We start from the raw sequence: 20,034 nt of genomic DNA, 5'->3' as shown, positions 1-20,034 counted from the left end.
GTATACCTATAAAACAATTTAGTAATCCTTCATTCCAGCATACTAATCTCAGGTCTCTAGGTCTTGTGTTTATTGAGAATTGGTTGTTTAAAGATTGTAACCTATTTGACAACTGTGACCTTCAACGTAAGTCAATGTCATTCATTTGAACAATCTTGGTAGCCCTTTTAACCTCTAGCATGCTACAGACCTAATATCAGCTCTGGACTTCTGAATTGGTTAGTGAGAAGTAAAAGATAACACCAGATGGCTGATGGCTACTGCACCATCAGCTCACCTGTCCTTTGAGCAGGTGAGTTAACAATAGCTGTGCATGTAACTAATTTTGGTACACACAAATTTCAGCATATAAATATCAAACTTGACCAGACAATTGATTGTACTCTATACAAAAGTGTTTTCACTTTGTTTCATTGTATAAACCATTAAATATAAAACTAGAAAATACAGAGTCAGGTCACCTTTCCCAGTTATTTTTCTACTTGCTCAAATTTTGAAATGATCCTTTTGAATTTTCTTCAAAGCTATAATCTCCACGGACTAAAATACCACTTACTCCTGAGAAATAAAGGGACTCCCCTGACAGAAGAGTTCCACAGCCTTTCCTTCCGTTGATCACCTCTCCTCCTAGGATACTTGAGAAGTCAGCTTCTGGTTCGTATCGTATCCCAAAGTCAGCCTGCATGAAGGATTGCCAAGCTTGCTGGTTGTGACAGTCCAATCCTTCAAACCCTTCCTCACACCTACCACACAAACTTATTTCTATCAGAAGTCAACAGATTTTTCAAGGTTATTTTTTCCAGGTCAAATTGACATCTATACAATAATGATAAACTAATTTGACACCTCAGATTATTGTGATTTACCAAAGAGCTGATTAAAATGTTTATCAAACAAAAGTTCAGGACATTGTACAAATAAATGGGTTGGAATCTCAACAAGAGGCCCAAGGGCCTTAACGGTCAACTGAATAGTGAGATGACCAACTAATCTGGAAGCCTTTAAGTTCTAGCATATTTGTTAGATTACAATATGGCTGAATTACTATTTACTGAGTTATAAAATATTCAGTCAAGATGTAGACGTTTCAAGACTGCTTGTACGTAGGTAAGAAAATATATGTGATGTTTACCTACAGACTCCATCCATACACTGACCATGTCCACTACACATGGATGGACACTGCTGACCAATGTATAGTCTGGACACTCCCCAGGAATCTGTCGAGCTCCAATCCGGCTGGCGTAGACGGAACTTGGTCACAGGGCCCCTGACAAAGAGAGCAAAATCAAATTGGACTTGATATACTACGAGTTTAGTCCAATGCACAATTTACTATACTGAATCTTATCATCTTATAAGTACAATTGTATCCAAGAAACCATTGTTAAAATGTCTAAATGAATTACTGGTATGACATATCATCAGCCTGGTTTACAAATGATGTTTTTTTCTCCAATTTGTTATTTATCACTGTGGTAAGCCTGGACATATGTCACCACCCAAATTATCCACATTGTCTACTGCACTACGTCACCATACAGTGCTATAATTGTTGTGTTCCCTGTAATATTGAGAGAACCAACAATGGTATAATTGTTTTGTGCCCTGTAATATTGAGAGTACCAACACTATACGTACCAGGTGGCTGGAGGAAGTGGCACAGTGACTTGAGTCCAGGCCGTGTATTTAGAAGATTTGTAAATCGTCCCCTCTGTGAAGACATCACAAGCTTTAGGAGGCAGACAGGGGGCAGTGACGAGCCCCCAACTCAGGCCATGGTCCGCAGAAAACTCGAGGTAAAGGTCATTGTCAAGGTCGTCACTGTACATAAGGTGACATCCCATGACCAGGTCAAATTGGATGATGTACGATGGACCCACATGCATCGAACTGGTCATCAGAAATCGCTGGCCACCATCTTCATGAGGATCATAAAAACTGTAAAAAACATTTATATTGCTTGTTTTTTTCGTTTTATAACACATCATAACTACAAAATATGAAAAGGTTAAATTAATATTTTTTTATACATATTTTTGTAACTTTCTATCCTGTTTCTTTTTTTTTTTTTAGATATTCTAAAATGCATTTCAGATCACAAAAATAGATAGATACAATAACTCGAAAAGAATAGGAATGTGAGAATTAATACTGATCAAAATATCCCACAGTATTACTGACTTGTAAACATTACATCATTACACAGACCTGTTATAGTTGAAGCATAATACAATGATTTGGTGTGATGCCTGGTGCCATCAGTCCGATTTAATGATACATACACTTTAAAAAACGAATATCACATGAAATCTCAATCATGGATACACCTGACTTTCTCTACTAACCTGATAGACCTCCATTTATCACAGTAACCGTCGGAGATCTTGCCTAGGTTTAATATAAGAGGAGTTGTATCATTGGCTGCATCGCTCATCTCCATGGTGAGGGTGTTAAACAGGTGACTATTGAGACTTAGACTGTCTATGGCCCACACATCTCGTCCACGCCCCGAGTGTTCTGGCTGCCACCAGCGAAACCGACAGCCCATGCCCCGAGCTCCCTCTGGTAACATGACCATGTCTGACCTAACACAGTTAAATGTGATTACTATTATATCATCAAAGGGAAGGAATTGTGTGTTCTAGTTCAGCAAAGCACTGCTCTACATGCTAAATAATCATATCTGAGGACAGAAGACATTGAGGAGGAGGAGAATTTAGTTTGGTGAGCTGAAGTCTGAGGACAGAAGACTTTGAGGAGGGAGGAGAATTTACTTTGGTGAGCTGAAGTCTGAGGACAGAGACAGAAGACTTTGAGGAGGTGGAGAATTTACTTTGGTGAGCTGAAGTCTGAGGACAGAAGACTTTGAGGAGGTGGAGAATTTAGTTTGGTGAGCTGAAGTCTGAGGACAGAAGACTTTGAGGAGGTGGAGAACTTAGTTTGGTGAGCTGAAGTCTGAGGACAGAAGACTTTGAGGAGGTGGAGAACTTAGTTTGGTGAGCTGAAGTCTGAGGACAGAAGACTTTGAGGAGATGGAGAACTTACTTTGGTGAGCTGAAGTCTGAGGACAGAAGACTTTGAGGAGATGGAGAACTTACTTTGGTGACTTTGAGGAGGTGGAGAACTTAGTTTGGTGAGCTGAAGTCTGAGGACAGAAGACTTTGGGGAGGTGGAGAACTTACTTTGGTGAGCTGAAGTCTGAGGACAGAAGACTTTGAGGAGATGGAGAACTTACTTTGGTGACTTTGAGGAGATGGAGAACTTATTTTGGTGAGCTGAAGTCTGAGGACAGAAGACTTTGAGGAGATGGAGAACTTACTTTGGTGACTTTGAGGAGATGGAGAACTTATTTTGGTGAGCTGAAGTCTGAGGACAGAAGACTTTGAGGAGATGGAGAACTTACTTTGGTGACTTTGAGGAGGTGGAGAACTTACTTTGGTGAGCTGAAGTCTGAGGACAGAAGACTTTTGAGGAGGTGGAGAACTTAGTTTGGTGAACTGAAGTCTGAGGGACAGAAGACTTTGAGGAGGTGGAGAATTTAGTTTGGTGAGCTGAAGGCTGAGGACAGAAGACTTTGAGGAGATGGAGAACTTACTTTGGTGAGCTGAAGGCTGAGGACAGAAGACTTTGAGGGGGAGGAGAATTTACTTTGGTGAGCTGAAGTCTGAGGGACAGAAGACTTTGAGGAGGTGGAGAACTTAGTTTGGTGAGCTGAAGTCTGAGGGACAGAAGACTTTGAGGAGGTGGAGACTTAACTTTGGTGAGCTGAAGTCTGAGGACAGAAGACTTTGAGGAGATGGAGAACTTAGTTTGGTGAGCTGAAGTCTGAGGGACAGAAGACTTTGAGGAGGTGGAGACTTTCTTTGGTGAGCTGAAGTCTGAGGACAGAAGACTTTGAGGAGATGGAGAACTTACTTTGGTGAGCTGAAGTCTGAGGACAGAAGAGTTTGAGGAGATGGAGAACTTACTTTGATGAGCTGAAGTCTGAGGACAGAAGACTTTGAGGAGATGGAGAACTTACTTTGGTGAGCTGAAGTCTGAGGACAGAAGACTTTGAGGAGATGGAGAACTTACTTTGGTGAGCTGAAGTCTGAGGACAGAAGAGTTTGAGGAGATGGAGAACTTACTTTGATGAGCTGAAGTCTGAAGGACGGAAGACTTTGAGGAGATACCAGGAAATGCCTCCATTACAGCTGTAGTCGAGGAGAACAGACTCGGATTCCTGGTCAGGTGGTGGACAGTTTGATGTTGTAGACTGGCTTCCAACTCGAATATAGAACTGAAGGTACCTAAAATATATCAAAACATTGGGGTGTTTCAGGTTCCCAGTAATATTTATAATTGGGGTGTTTCAGGTTCCCAGTAATATTTATAATTGGGGTGTTTCAGGTTCCCAGTAATATTTATAATTGGGGTGTTTCAGGCTCCCAGTAATATTTATAATTGGGGTGTTTCAGGCTCCCAGTAATATTTATAATTGGGGTGTTTCAGGCTCCCAGTAATATTTATAATTGGGGTGTTTCAGGTTCCCAGTAATATTTATAATTGGGGTGTTTCAGGTTCCCAGTAATATTTATAATTGGGGTGTTTCAGGTTCCCAGTAATATTTATAATTGGGGTGTTTCAGGTTCCCAGTAATATTTATAATTGGGGTGTTTCAGGTTCCCAGTAATATTTATAATTGGGGTGTTTCAGGTTCCCAGTAATATTTATAATTGGGGTGTTTCAGGTTCCCAGTAATATTTATAATTGGGGTGTTTCAGGTTCCCAGTAATATTTATAATTGGGGTGTTTCAGGTTCCCAGTAATATTTATAATTGGGGTGTTTCAGGTTCCCAGTAATATTTATAATTGGGGTGTTTCAGGTTCCCAGTAATATTTATAATTGGGGTGTTTCAGGTTCCCAGTAATATTTATAATTGGGGTGTTTCAGGTTCCCAGTAATATTTATAATTGGGGTGTTTCAGGTTCCCAGTAATATTTATAATTGGGGTGTTTCAGGTTCCCAGTAATATTTATAATTGGGGTGTTTCAGGTTCCCAGTAATATTTATAATTGGGGTGTTTCAGGTTCCCAGTAATATTTATAATTGGGGTGTTTCAGGTTCCCAGTAATATTTATAATTGGGGTGTTTCAGGTTCCCAGTAATATTTATAATTGGGGTGTTTCAGGTTCCCAGTAATATTTATAATTGGGGTGTTTCAGGTTCCCAGTAATATTTATAATTGGGGTGTTTCAGGTTCCCAGTAATATTTATAATTGGGGTGTTTCAGGTTCCCAGTAATATTTATAATTGGGGTGTTTCAGGTTCCCAGTAATATTTATAATTGGGGTGTTTCAGGTTCCCAGTAATATTTATAATTGGGGTGTTTCAGGTTCCCAGTAATATTTATAATTGGGGTGTTTCAGGCTCCCAGTAATATTTATAATTGGGGTGTTTCAGGCTCCCAGTAATATTTATAATTGGGGTGTTTCAGGTTCCCAGTAATATTTATAATTGGGGTGTTTCAGGTTCCCAGTAATATTTATAATTGGGGTGTTTCAGGTTCCCAGTAATATTTATAATTGGGGTGTTTCAGGTTCCCAGTAATATTTATAATTGGGGTGTTTCAGGTTCCCAGTAATATTTATAATTGGGGTGTTTCAGGTTCCCAGTAATATTTATAATTGGGGTGTTTCAGGTTCCCAGTAATATTTATAATTGCTAAATGGAGAGTTAGACCTTAATGCATTATATAATTCTATATTCTGTATGTGTTTTTGGTATTATTATCTATAGAGTGCCATTAATATCAATCTGTATCTCAATGTCAGTTTCCATCATTAAATGAAACCTTTGGTGAACACCATCCTGGAAGTTTTATATATTTTTCATGTTAACAAGAGACCCATGGGCCTGTATCGCTCACCTGGTTGGATTTGACCAAACGTTAAAATAATGTTCATGTTCAATTTGTTAATATGTAGCTTTATTTGTCGAACAATGCTATATCATAGTTATAGTGTGGGGATCCAGCTGCTTTAAAGAAATAATGAAGTCCTGACTGTTTAAGGGTGTGAAAAGACAGCAGGTATTGTTTTTACAACATGATCATGTTTTAGCTAAGTCCCTTAGTGTGGGGAAAGACCCTTGGGGCTATTTTTACATCAGAATTGTGTTTATCCCTTAACGTCCAGCGATGCTATACATGGTTATGGGATGGAGGGTCACAGCAAAATCTTTCCACAAAGGATATACCTCTAGATCTGAGCAAATTGGGTTCAAATCCATTCAAAACTTATAATAAGTAGCAATTTAAAGAAATCACCTCTATTTCCCCTATTTGATCCCACCCCTCTGACCCCTTGGAGGTCAGAATCGTCATTTATGCAAAATCTGTTGTTCCCCTTCCCCCAAGGATGTTTCTGACCAAATTGGGTTTAAATCCATTCATAACTTTATGACTTTAGTAGTGATTTAAAGTAATTCCCTCTAATTTACATATTGGACCACACCCCTTTGGCCCCTTGGGAGACAGAGTCACCTTTTATTCAAAATCTATTCCCCTTCTCCCAAGGATGTTTCTGACCAAACTGGGTTAAAATCCATCTACAACTTTAATAAATTACCTCTATTTCCCCTATGTGACCCCACCCCTCTGGCCCCTTGGGGGTCAGGGTCACCATTTATGCAAAATCTGTTTCCCTTCCCCCAAGGATGTTTCTGACTAAATTGGGTTCAAATCCATTCATAACTTAATGACTATTCCCTTATTTGACCACGCCCCTCTGGCCCCTTGAGGGTCAGAGTCACTATTTATGCTAAATCTGTTTCCTCCAAATCCATTCAAAATTTTATGACAAGTAGCGATTTAAATGAATTACCTCTATTTCCCTTATTTGACCACACCCCTCTGGCCCCTTGAGAGTCAGAATCACCATTTATGCAAAATCTGTTCCCCTTCCCCCAAGAATGTTTCTGTCAGTGACTAAATTGGGTTAAAATCCATTCATAACTTTATGACTAGTAGCGATTTAAAGGAATTACCTCTATTTCTCCTATTGGGCCCCACCCATTTGGCCCCTTTGGGGTCAGAATCACCATTTATGCAAATTCTGTTCCCTTTCCCCCAAGAATGTTTCTGACCAAATGTGGTTAAAATCCATTAAGTATTTTATGACTAATAGCAATTTAATGCAAATGTTGACGGACGGACGACGGACGCCGCACCATGGCATAAGCTCACCTGACCTATGGTCCAGGTGAGCTAATAAATTGATACACATTTTATTCAGATATCTTTAATAATAATTATCTTTCCCAAATTTGATTTTTTGAAAAATTATAACTTGTTTGTATCTAAGAAATTAATTGATTTCCTTCTATCTATCAAGATGAAATAACATAATGAAGAGAACATTTTATGATGACTGAATCTAAGATAAAATATTAATTACCTGTTATGTGTTGTGGTGAATGAATCTAAGATAAAATATTAATTACCTGTTATGTGTTGTGATGACGGAATCTAAGATAATATATTAATTACCTGTTATGTGTTGTGGTGAATGAATCTAAGATAAAATATTAATTACCTGTTATGTGTTGTGATGACGGAATCTCGGATAATATATTAATTACCTGTTATGTGTGGTGATGACTGAATCTAAGATAAAATATTAATTACCCATTATGTGTTGTGATGACTGAATCTAAGATAAAATATTAATTACCTGTTATGTGTTGTGATGACTGAATCTAAGATAAAATATTAATTACCTGTTATGTGTTGTGATGACTGAATCTAAGATAAAATATTAATTACCTGTTATGTGTGGTGTTGAATTCAAACGTGCTAATCTGCCTTGGACCAGCTTGATTGAAAACTAAAGCTTTCTCTGAAGACAGTACTCCACAAACATAGCTGAGTTGTCCTCCCTTGATTGTTAAAGAGTTGGAGGAGGTGAGTACGGCTGGGTCAGCGAAGTTCTCCATCAGTTCTGTAGGGTTAGGCACTACAGTCTCCTCACATGTAGGTCCAGTATAGCCAAAGTCACACCTGTTAACGAGTTCAATTACAACATAAGTCTACAACAGCTGAAGTCACACCTGTTAACAAGTTCAATTACAACGTAAGTCTACAACAGCCGAAGTCACACCTGTTAACGAGTTCAATTACAACGTAAGTCTACAACAGCTGAAGTCACACCTGTTAACGAGTTCAATTACAATGTAAGTCTACAACAGCCGAAGTCACACCTGTTAACGAGTTCAATTACAACGTAAGTCTACAATAGCTGAAGTCACACCTGTTAACGAGTTCAATTCCAACATAATTAAGTCTACAACAGCCAAAGTCACACCTGTTAACGAGTTCAATTACAACGTAAGTCTACAATAGCCGAAGTCACACCTGTTAACGAGTTCAATTACAACGTAAGTCTACAATAGCTGAAGTCACACCTGTTAACGAGTTCAATTACAACGTAAGTCTACAACAGCCGAAGTCACACTTGTTAACGAGTTCAATCCTTCAGGACAATCAAATCTCACCTACATACGATATTCAGACATGTTCTTGTCATCCTTCGGGACAATCAAATCTCACCTACATACGATATTCAGACATGTTCTTGTCATCCTTCGGGACAATCAAATCTTACCTACATATATCATTCAGACATGTTCTTGTCATCATCCTTCGGGACAATCAAATCTCACCTACATACGATATTCAGACATGTTCTTGTCATCCTTCGGGACAATCAAATCTCACCTACATACAATATTCAGACATGTTCTTGTCATCCTTCGGGACAATCAAATCTTACCTACATATATCATTCAGACATGTTCTTGTCATCCTTTTAGACAATCAAATCTTACCTACATACGATATTCAGACATGTTCTTGTCATCCTTTTAGACAATCAAATCTTACCTACATATATCATTCAGACATGTTCTTGTCATCCTTTTAGACAATCAAATCTTACCTACATATATCATTCAGACATGTTCTTGTCATCCTTCGGGACAATCAAATCTTACCTACATACGATATTCAGACATGTTCTTGTCATCCTTCGGGACAATCAAATCTCACCTACATACGATATTCAGACATGTTCTTGTCATCCTTCGGGACAATCAAATCTCACCTACATACGATATTCAGACATGTTCTTGTCATCCTTCGGGACAATCAAATCTCACCTACATACGATATTCAGACATGTTCTTGTCATCCTTCGGGACAATCAAATCTCACCTACATACGATATTCAGACATGTTCTTGTCATCCTTCGGGACAATCAAATCTTACCTACATACGATATTCAGACATGTTCTTGTCATCATCCTTCGGGACAATCAAATCTTACCTACATACAATATTCAGACATGTTCTTGTCATCCTTCGGGACAATCAAATCTTACCTACATACGATATTCAGACATGTTCTTGTCATCCTTCGGGACAATCCAAACTCACCTACAGGTGCCGTCCCAACACACTCCATGGCCTTGGCATCCTTCAGGACATTCACCTATATAAACTGTAAAAACTCTCTTTCAGTAAGATTTTCTGTATATTACAAAAACGATGTGATGATTGATTATCTCGGGATCTCTCCCCTTTAACCACATGCTAATTGTTTAATATTTAAACAAGTAAAATCATACAAGTTATTAGATTTTCTTTACTATTATACAACAACTGCTAATCATGCATAATCTTTTTATCCAGACTATAATTGAACGTCGATCAGCGTCCCATATCACAACGTATTGTTTATTGTTTCCCATCGGGTTATATCCATTGTTTTTAATCTTGTCTCACCATTGTCAATGGCCCAGTTTGGTGCAGCACCCTCTGATGTCTGTATCCAGCGGAACCTCACGTGGGGAACCATGGCAACGTAAGGTACTGGTATAGTAACCTGCTTCCAGCTTTGTAACAAAACAATCAAAGGTCGGCTTACATTATCAATACAACTGTCTGGACGACACTACATGATTTGATAAATACATTTGTAGATGATCACATTAGCAATTATGTGAATGATTCTGAAATTTTCCATGCTATATTAATATTTATAGTTTTTTATATATGGTGGTTTATAGTGGTGACTTCCAATGAAATATATGAGCTGCTATTATATAATTATATGTATCAAAGCTGATGACTTAGCAAACTTTATCAAAATGTGGATTACATAAACTTCAACTTCTGATGTTCCTATCGTGTTTATAATGTTGCTGTACCTAGGGTAGTCATTGGAGGAGAAGGAGGAGACAACAGGTTGGTAGTTGCCTTGACAACGGCCATGTAAACACGGTGTCTGGAGGTCATGCCATGTCTGTCCCAGATCTGTGGAGTACTGCAGGTCTACTCTGTGGACAGGAAACATGTCAAAGGTCATAGCTAGGTTAAAGGTCAGATAAATATAGCACACTGTTTGTTCATAAGCTCTTGTCAGCTGAATTGCCAACAGGCTGTTATAGCGGACGTAAAACCTGTTAAATAAATAAATGTTGATAAGGTTTAAAGTTAAAGACCTTAACGGTCACATGGGCTCTGAAATACATACCGATAGTTGAGAATCTTGTTTTTAGATAAGAAATTTAACTTTTTTGACCCCTGTGACCTTGAAAGTAGGTCAAGGCCATTCATTTGAACCAAATTTATTCTGTTATCCAAGCATTTCACAGTCCCAATATCATGACGCTGGGCCTCTTACCAAATGAGAAGAAGTTGTTTAAAAATTTGAACACAATTGATACTTGTCACCTTGAATGGAGGTTAATGTAAGTGTTAGTCCTCAATGCCAGCTTAATTGCTACTTGGCCAATATCATGACCCTTGTCCTCTTGGGTATTAAGAAGAAGTTGTCAAAATACTTCAACACATTTTACCCCTTGTGACCTTAAAATAGGCCAAAGTCATTCATTTGAAAAGACATTGTAGCCCTTCATCACAGCATGCTACTGATTCAGTATCATGACCCTTGGCCATTTGGTTATTGAGAAGAAGTTTTTAAATAGTTCAATACCTTTGAACCCTATGACCTTGAAAGTAGATTAAAGTCATTTACAAGAAAAAACTTGGCAGCCTTCATCCCAGTATAATACTGGTCTAATACCATGACTCTGGGCCTCTTGGTTAATAAAAGAAGATTAAACCCTGTCACTGTTCATATGGTTCAAAGAAATTTCAAAGAAAGTTAAACCAGTTGGAGTTGTAGTTATACCTGTTAGAGTTGTAGTTATACCTGTTATACCTGTTAGAGATGTAGTTATACCTGTTAGAGGTCTAGTTATACCCGTTAGAGTTGTAGTTATACCTGTTGGAGTTGTAGTAATACCTGTTAGAGTTGTAGTTATACCTGTTAGAGTTGTAGTTATACCTGTTAGAGTTGTAGTTATACCTGTTATACCTGTTAGAGTTGTAGTTATACCTGTTAGAGTTGTAGTTATACCTGTTAGAGTTGTAGTTATACCTGTTAGATTTGTAGTATTACCTGCTAGAGTTGTAGTTATACCTGTTAGAGTTGTAGTTATACCTGTTAGAGTTGTAGTTATTCCTGTTATACCTGTTAGAGTTGTAGTTATAACTGTTAGAGTTGTAGTTATACCTGTTAGAGTTGTAGTTATACCTGTTAGAGTTGTAGTTATACCTGTTAGAGGTCTAGTTATACCCGTTAGAGTTGTAGTTATACCCGTTAGAGTTGTAGTTATAACTGTTAGAGTTGTAGTTATACCTGTTAGAGTTGTAGTTTTACCTGTTAGAGTTGTAGTTATACCTGTTAGAGGTCTAGTTATACCTGTTAGAGGTCTAGTTATACCTGTTAGAGTTGTAGTAATACCTGTTATACCCGTTAGAGTTGTAGTTATACCTGTTATACCCGTTAGAGTTGTAGTTATACCTGTTAGAGTTGTAGTTATACCTGTTAGAGTTGTAGTTATACCCGTTAGAGATATAGTTATACCTGTTAGATTTGTAGTAATACCTGTTAGAGTTGTAGTTATAACTGTTAGAGTTGTAGTTTTACCCGTTAGAGTTGTAGTTATAACTGTTAGAGTTGTAGTTATACCTGTTAGAGTTGTAGTTATACCTGTTAGAGTTGTAGTAATACCTGTTAGAGTTGTAATTATACCTGTTAGAGGTCTAGTTATACCCGTTAGAGTTGTAGTTATACCTGTTAGAGGTCTAGTTATACCTGTTAGAGGTCTAGTTATACCCGTTAGAGTTGTAGTTATACCTGTTAGAGTTGTAGTTATACTTGTTAGAGTTGTAGTTATACCTGTTAGAGTTGTAGTTATACCTGTTAGAGTTGTAGTTATACCTGTTAGAGTTGTAGTTATACCTGTTAGAGTTGTAGTTATACCTGTTAGAGTTGTAGTTATACCTGTTAGAGGTCTAGTTATACCTGTTAGAGTTGTAGTAATACCTGTTAGAGTTGTAGTTATACCCGTTAGAGTTGTAGTTATAACTGTTAGAGTTGTAGTTATACCTGTTATACCCGTTAGAGTTGTAGTTATACCTGTTAGAGTTGTAGTTATACCTGTTAGAGTTGTAGTTATACCTGTTAGAGTTGTAGTTATACCTGTTAGAGGTCTAGTTATACCTGTTAGAGGTCTAGTTATACCTGTTAGAGTTGTAGTTATACCTGTTAGAGTTGTAGTTATACCTGTTAGAGTTGTAGTAATACCTGTTAGAGTTGTAGTAATACCTGTTAGAGTTGTAGTAATACCTGTTAGAGTTGTAGTTATACCTGTTATACCTGTTAGAGGTCTAGTTATACCTGTTAGAGGTCTAGTTATACCCGTTAGAGTTGTAGTAATACCTGTTAGAGTTGTAGTTATACCCGTTAGAGTTGTAGTTATAACTGTTAGAGTTGTAGTTATACCTGTTATACCCGTTAGAGTTGTAGTTATACCTGTTATACCCGTTAGAGTTGTAGTTATACCTGTTAGAGTTGTAGTTATACCTGTTAGAGTTGTAGTTATACCTGTTAGAGGTCTAGTTATACCTGTTAGAGGTCTAGTTATACCTGTTAGAGTTGTAGTTATACCTGTTAGAGTTGTAGTTATACCTGTTATACCCGTTAGAGTTGTAGTTATACCTGTTAGAGTTGTAGTTATACCTGTTAGAGTTGTAGTTATACCTGTTAGGGGTCTAGTTATACCCGTTAGAGATGTAGTTATACCTGTTAGATTTGTAGTAATACCTGTTAGAGTTGTAGTTATACCCGTTAGAGTTGTAGTTATAACTGTTAGAGTTGTAGTTATACCTGTTAGAGTTGTAGTTATACCTGTTAGAGTTGTAGTAATACCTGTTAGAGTTGTAGTTATACCTGTTAGAGGTCTAGTTATACCCGTTAGAGTTGTAGTTATACCTGTTAGAGTTGTAGTTATACCTGTTAAGGTTGTAGTAATAACTGTTAGAGTTGTAGTTATACCCGTTAGAGTTGTAGTTATACCTGTTAGAGTTGTAGTTATACCTGTTAGAGTTGTAGTTATACCTGTTAGAGTTGTAGTTATACCTGTTAGAGTTGTAGTTATACATGTTAGAGTTGTAGTTATACCTGTTAGAGTTGTAGTTATACATGTTAGAGTTGTAGTTATACCTGTTAGAGTTGTAGTTATACCTGTTAGAGTTGTAGTTATACCTGTTAGAGGTCTAGTTATACCTGTTAGAGTTGTAGTAATACCTGTTAGAGTTGTAGTTATACCCGTTAGAGTTGTAGTTATAACTGTTAGAGTTGTAGTTATACCTGTTATACCCGTTAGAGTTGTAGTTATACCTGTTAGAGTTGTAGTTATACCTGTTATACCCGTTAGAGTTGTAGTTATACCTGTTATACCCGTTAGAGTTGTAGTTATACCTGTTATACCCGTTAGAGTTGTAGTTATACCTGTTAGAGTTGTAGTTATACCTGTTAGAGTTGTAGTTATACCTGTTAGAGTTGTAGTTATACCTGTTAGAGGTCTAGTTATACCTGTTAGAGGTCTAGTTATACCTGTTAGAGTTGTAGTTATACCTGTTAGAGTTGTAGTTATACCTGTTAGAGTTGTAGTAATACCTGTTAGAGTTGTAGTAATACCTGTTAGAGTTGTAGTAATACCTGTTAGAGTTGTAGTTATACCTGTTATACCTGTTAGAGGTCTAGTTATACCTGTTAGAGGTCTAGTTATACCCGTTAGAGTTGTAGTAATACCTGTTAGAGTTGTAGTTATACCCGTTAGAGTTGTAGTTATAACTGTTAGAGTTGTAGTTATACCTGTTATACCCGTTAGAGTTGTAGTTATACCTGTTATACCCGTTAGAGTTGTAGTTATACCTGTTAGAGTTGTAGTTAAACCTGTTAGAGTTGTAGTTATACCTGTTAGAGGTCTAGTTATACCTGTTAGAGGTCTAGTTATACCTGTTAGAGTTGTAGTTATACCTGTTAGAGTTGTAGTTATACCTGTTAGAGTTGTAGTTATACCTGTTAGAGTTGTAGTTATACCTGTTAGAGGTCTAGTTATACCCGTTAGAGATGTAGTTATACCTGTTAGAGTTGTAGTTATACCCGTTAGAGTTGTAGTTATACCTGTTAGAGTTGTAGTTATACCTGTTAGAGTTGTAGTAATACCTGTTAGAGTTAGGGTCAATAGCACAGCCCATGTTGATACCAAACTGAACGATTTTGTCTCTGTTAGGGCCGGCTCCTTGAGGGGTCACAGGAAACACACGGACACTGTCCAGGGCCCACACATCTTGGCCTCCACCATTGTGGAACTTTTGAATCCAACAGAAGCGTACCTCCTTCTGTCTAAGTTGACCCTCCACTGGTAGGGACACCAACCTGGACTCCTGGACGAGTATACATCATGTATCATTCAGTAGATTCTTTATAACAAACATATATAACAATAACGAACAGTCACAGAAAAGAAGTAGTGAATTTATATACAACACCAAAAGTAATTCACTATCATTACTATCATACCTTACCATCACCATCCATACACTACCATCACCATTCATACGCTATCATCACCATCCATACACTATCATTACCATCCATATACTATCATCACAATCCATACTCTAGTATACTATTATTGTCTACACCTTAAGATTATGTGCATGGTATAAAATATATTATGATCAGAGATATTGTGATACTTGAAAATATAACAATTTAAAAGTTTACAATTTTCAAATTGTGAAGTTAATTAAGCATTGAACTGCTTTCATTTGGAAGTTATGGGCTGATGAATGCCATCTGGACGAAGGCAAATTTAATGAAGCGCGCTAGCGCTTCATGTTGAATTTGCCTTCGTCCAGTTGGCATTCATCAGCCCATAACTTCCAAATGAAAGCAGTTCAATGCTTATATTTACATTTGACAACGAATTTGAAAGACTATATCCAGGAATTTTACTCTGATAATGAATAAACAAATTATTATCGTCAAAGACGGAACAGCCTTTTCAACTGCCATCTTTCGTTATCGCCGACGTTACAATTATGACGTCACTATAATAATGACGTCATAATAAAGATTTGGAAGTTATGGACTCATAACTTCCAAGTGAGCTTGGTAAAGTTATATAGTGGGGCTGCAGTGTAAATGTAAATATTGTGAAAATAACTGCACCTTCTTTGATCATGACCTGCTTTTACCTGTTGAAACTCAGCTGAATGACTGAATCCTATACTAGTTATAACAGAACCGACTAGAACTGGCTATAGTTATTATAGAGCTGACTATAGTTATTATAGAACTGACTATAGTTATTATAGAACTGACTACAGTTATTATATTGCTGACCAGTTATAATAGAACTGACTATAGTAATTATAGAGCAGACTTGTTATTATAGAACTGACTAGTTATTATATTGCTGACTATAGTTATTATAGAGCTGACTAGTTATTATATTGCTGACTATAGTTATTATAGAGCTGACTATAGTTATTATAGAACTGACTATAGTTATTATAGAACTGACTATAGTTATTATAGAACTGACTACAGTTATTATATTGCTGACCAGTTATAATAGAACTGACTATAGTAATTATAGAGCAGACTTGTTATTATAGAACTGACTATAGTTATTACATGTATATTGCTGACTAGTTATTATATTGCTGACTATAGTTATTATAGAACTGACTAGTTATTATAGAACTGACTATAGTTATTATAGAACTGACTATAGTTATTATAGACCTGAATACAGTTATTACAGAACTGACTATAGTTATTATAGAACTGACTAGTTATTATATTGCTGACCAGTTATAATAGAACTGACTATAGTAATTATAGAGCTGACTAGTTATTATAGAACTGACTAGTTATTATATTGCTGACTATAGTTATTATAGAGCTGACTAGTTATTATAGAACTGACTATAGTAATTATAGAGCAGACTTGTTATTATAGAACTGACTATAGTTATTACATGTATATTGCTGACTAGTTATTATATTGCTGACTATAGTTATTATAGAACTGACTAGTTATTATAGAACTGACTATTGTTATTATTGAACTGACTATAGTTATTATAGAACTGACTATTAATTATTGAACTGACTATAGTTATTATTGAACTGACTATTTAGTTATCATATTGCTGACAGGTTATTATAGAACTGACTTTAGTTATTATAGATCTGATTATGGTTATTATAGAACTGACTAGTTATTATAGAACTGCATGACTATCATTAGTATAGAACTGAGTAGTTATTATAGAACTGACTTTAGTTATCATAGAACCGACTAGTTATTATAGAACTGACTTTAGTTATCATAGAACCGACTAGTTATTATAGAACTGACTATTGTTATTATTGAACTGACTATAGTTATTATAGAACTGACTATAGTTATCATAGAACCGACTAGTTATTATAGAACTGACTATTGTTATTATTGAACTGACTATAGTTATTATAGAACTGACTATAGTTATTATAGAACTGACTAGTTATTATAGAACTGACTTTAGTTATTATAAAACTGATTATGGTTATTATAGACGTGACTAGTTATTATAGAACTGCATGACTATCATTAGTATAGAACTGAGTAGTTATTATAGAACTGACTTTAGTTATCATAGAACCGACTAGTTATTATAGAACTGACTATTGTTATTATTGAACTGACTATAGTTATTATAGAACTGACTATAGTTATTATATTGCTGACAGGTTATTATAGAACTGACTTTAGTTATTATAGAACTGATTTTAGTTAGTATAGAACCGACTAGTTATTATAGAACTGACTATAGTTATTATATTGCTGACTAGTTATTATAGAACCGACTATAGTAATTATATTGCTGACTAGTTATTATAGAACTGACTATAGTTATTATATTGCTGACAGGTTATTATAGAACTGACTTTAGTTATTATAGAACTGATTTTAGTTAGTATAGAACCGACTAGTTATTATAGAAGTGACTAGTTATTATAGAACTGATTAGTAATGATGGAACTGACTATAGTTATTATTTAACTGACTATCTATTATGGAACTGACTATAGTAATTATAGAACTGACTAGTTATTATATTGGTGACTAGTTATTATAGAAATGGCTTTAGTTATTATAGAACTGACTAGTTATTATAGAACTGCATGATATCACTAGTATAGAACTGACTTTAGTTATTATAGAACCGATTAGTTATTACAGACATGACTAATTATTACAGAACTGAGTAGTTATTATAGAACTGACTATAGTTATTATAGAACTGACTATAGTTATTATAGAACTGACTATAGTTATTATAGACCTGAATACAGTTATTATAGAACTGACTATAGTTATTATAGAACTGAGTAGTTATTATGGAACTGCATGACTATAGAACTTTATATGGCTGATTATATATGGAACTGACTATAGCTATTATGAATTAACTTATATTGCATCAAATGGAATATGAGACTGTCGTATAAATCATTTACCTCAATTGAACTTGTTTTAATCATTTTCATTATCATAAGAAATAGATCAATTTAAAGCAAGGAGAGCATGTTTTAATACCTTAAAACTTAAGTTTTAAATTCACCTTTACTGTACACATGATAAAGTTACACAATATAATCAATAAGCATCATATAAATAGAACCCCTGTAAGATTTGACAATATGTAAAACCCAGAATACCGACTGACTGAGCAGCTTTGACTGACAATTAACTATACTTAATACGGTACGTTAAACTTAATTAACCTCAAAATCAAAATGTTAAGACTGGGTTTGTCTCAATGTAAAATCAGGAAACATCATTTGATAAAGTTACCATGGCTACAATACTGCTGTAATACATTATATTTTGTCTGTGTAAGCTAACTTGACATTATATGTGTGGCTGGTTTTTCCATGTCTAAATTTAACACCAAGTGTCGAGCTGTATAGTCTATACACTGATAGTGACAGTTAGTAAGGTTTTCAACACAATAGTACTGATGAGGATACAATGGCCTGCGAGATCCACAAACATGAAGGGAAACAGAAGATTATGGTATGTGTGAGTTGTAACTATGGAGTTTGTGACTTATGTATAGAAGACAACCATAATGGACACAAACTTTTGTCATATGATACGGTAGCCCAGAATGTTATCGATCGTCTGCAGGAATCCACTAACAGTCCACAGTTTATCACGCTGAACGATCAACTGAAGCACATTACAGAGTTACGTCAATGTGAAGCTGATCAAGCTGTCAGAACAAAGGAAGAACTTCAGGAAAGACAGGGGCAAATTAAACAACACGTCGACGAGTTTATGAAGACATCTGTGACAAAACTGGACCAGCACAATGACAACATGTTAAATGAATTAGACAAATTCCTGAAAAATATAAATGAACAAATCCAAAAAGTTGATGACTTTAAGAAGGGAGTAGAGAGGCTAACGACCTTAAGTCCTCTGGATATTGTAGAACAGGGATGGAGAATGGAGGTCCCCAAAATTCAATTGGTGGACTTTCCAAATGTATCAAGACTTGTGTTTGTACCACAAGGGGAGGCAATGGGGAGGTTGTTTGGAGAACTGACACCTGAGGGTCTAACTCCACCAGCCAGTACACTCCAGTCAGAGGCAGCTACTCAACAGGAAGAAAGCTACAATCAAAATGACTTTCAATTATCTAGTATAGACACATCTGAACTGTATTGGGATGGCCCAGACTCTGGTATCAACACACACATTACCAGTTCTACTGACTTGGACACACTGTCTACTGATTCGGACACACAGTTGAAATCTACAGAGAATCCTCAATGTCTCCAGTGTGATGTCAGCCTGACTCACAAACATTCGTTTCATATTTCTCAGACGGCACGGGCCATGAAGCCAACATCTGATGGAAACTGCTGGGTGAAATGTCATACTGACAACAGAGTTAAACTTGTCCGTACCAATGGTGACATTGTCAGTGTGATTAACTGTAATTCCCCAGTACTTGATATGGCCGTGGTACCGGTGACAAAACAGGTCTTGTTTACATTCACATCAGAGAATGTGATCAGGCAAGTAAACCAAAATGGCCCGGACCTAATCATGTCCTCCCTGATCCATACAGGACCGCTGAGACCTTGCTTCATGTGTGTGACACACCATGGGGACATCTTGGTGACACTAACAAACAAAACGTCCTGGTCTGTAGAGCCAGACTCTACAACAGAGCTGGTCAAGTACACTAGTAATGGTAGGAGACTGACCAGTATTAGGGAAGATGGACATGGTGACAATCTCTTCTTTATTTCCGATGGGATATCTATTGATAACAATGGAACAACAGTGGTTGTTATTAATGCTACAGCCAGAGATCCAATGAGAAGTCATTTGGTGATGTTGGATCAGCAGCTGAATCTCAAACTCCGGTATATATCCGATGGAGCTACCTTGGCTGCTGAAGACCAGATGTCCAAACAAACCAATGAATTCTGGATAACAGGAGCGGCGTTCAACCAGCACAACCTCTTACTCGTCTCTGAGTTTTACTCTCAGACAGTGC

At 36.6% G+C, this 20,034-nt stretch overlaps 1 protein-coding gene across 1 annotated transcript in view; it reads right to left on the bottom strand.

Moving 5' to 3' along the window:
- Positions 1-20,034, bottom strand: part of LOC117330999 (reelin-like) — a 145,270-nt gene that overhangs the window by 74,600 nt on the left and 50,636 nt on the right. The window contains exons 14-23 of the mRNA XM_033889591.1: positions 14,624-14,844; positions 10,251-10,379; positions 9,826-9,935; positions 9,478-9,541; positions 7,809-8,042; positions 4,131-4,292; positions 2,349-2,588; positions 1,642-1,941; positions 1,133-1,270; positions 557-743 (exon numbers count right to left, since the gene is read on the bottom strand). Of these exons, the coding sequence (XP_033745482.1) occupies positions 557-743; positions 1,133-1,270; positions 1,642-1,941; positions 2,349-2,588; positions 4,131-4,292; positions 7,809-8,042; positions 9,478-9,541; positions 9,826-9,935; positions 10,251-10,379; positions 14,624-14,844 (1,785 nt within the window). The remainder of the gene's footprint in view (positions 1-556; positions 744-1,132; positions 1,271-1,641; positions 1,942-2,348; positions 2,589-4,130; positions 4,293-7,808; positions 8,043-9,477; positions 9,542-9,825; positions 9,936-10,250; positions 10,380-14,623; positions 14,845-20,034) is intronic.

The sequence above is a fragment of the Pecten maximus genome, chromosome 7, assembly GCF_902652985.1.
Source record: "Pecten maximus chromosome 7, xPecMax1.1, whole genome shotgun sequence".
Taxonomy (NCBI): domain Eukaryota; kingdom Metazoa; phylum Mollusca; class Bivalvia; order Pectinida; family Pectinidae; genus Pecten; species Pecten maximus.
This window is presented reverse-complemented; position numbering and strand designations above follow the sequence as displayed.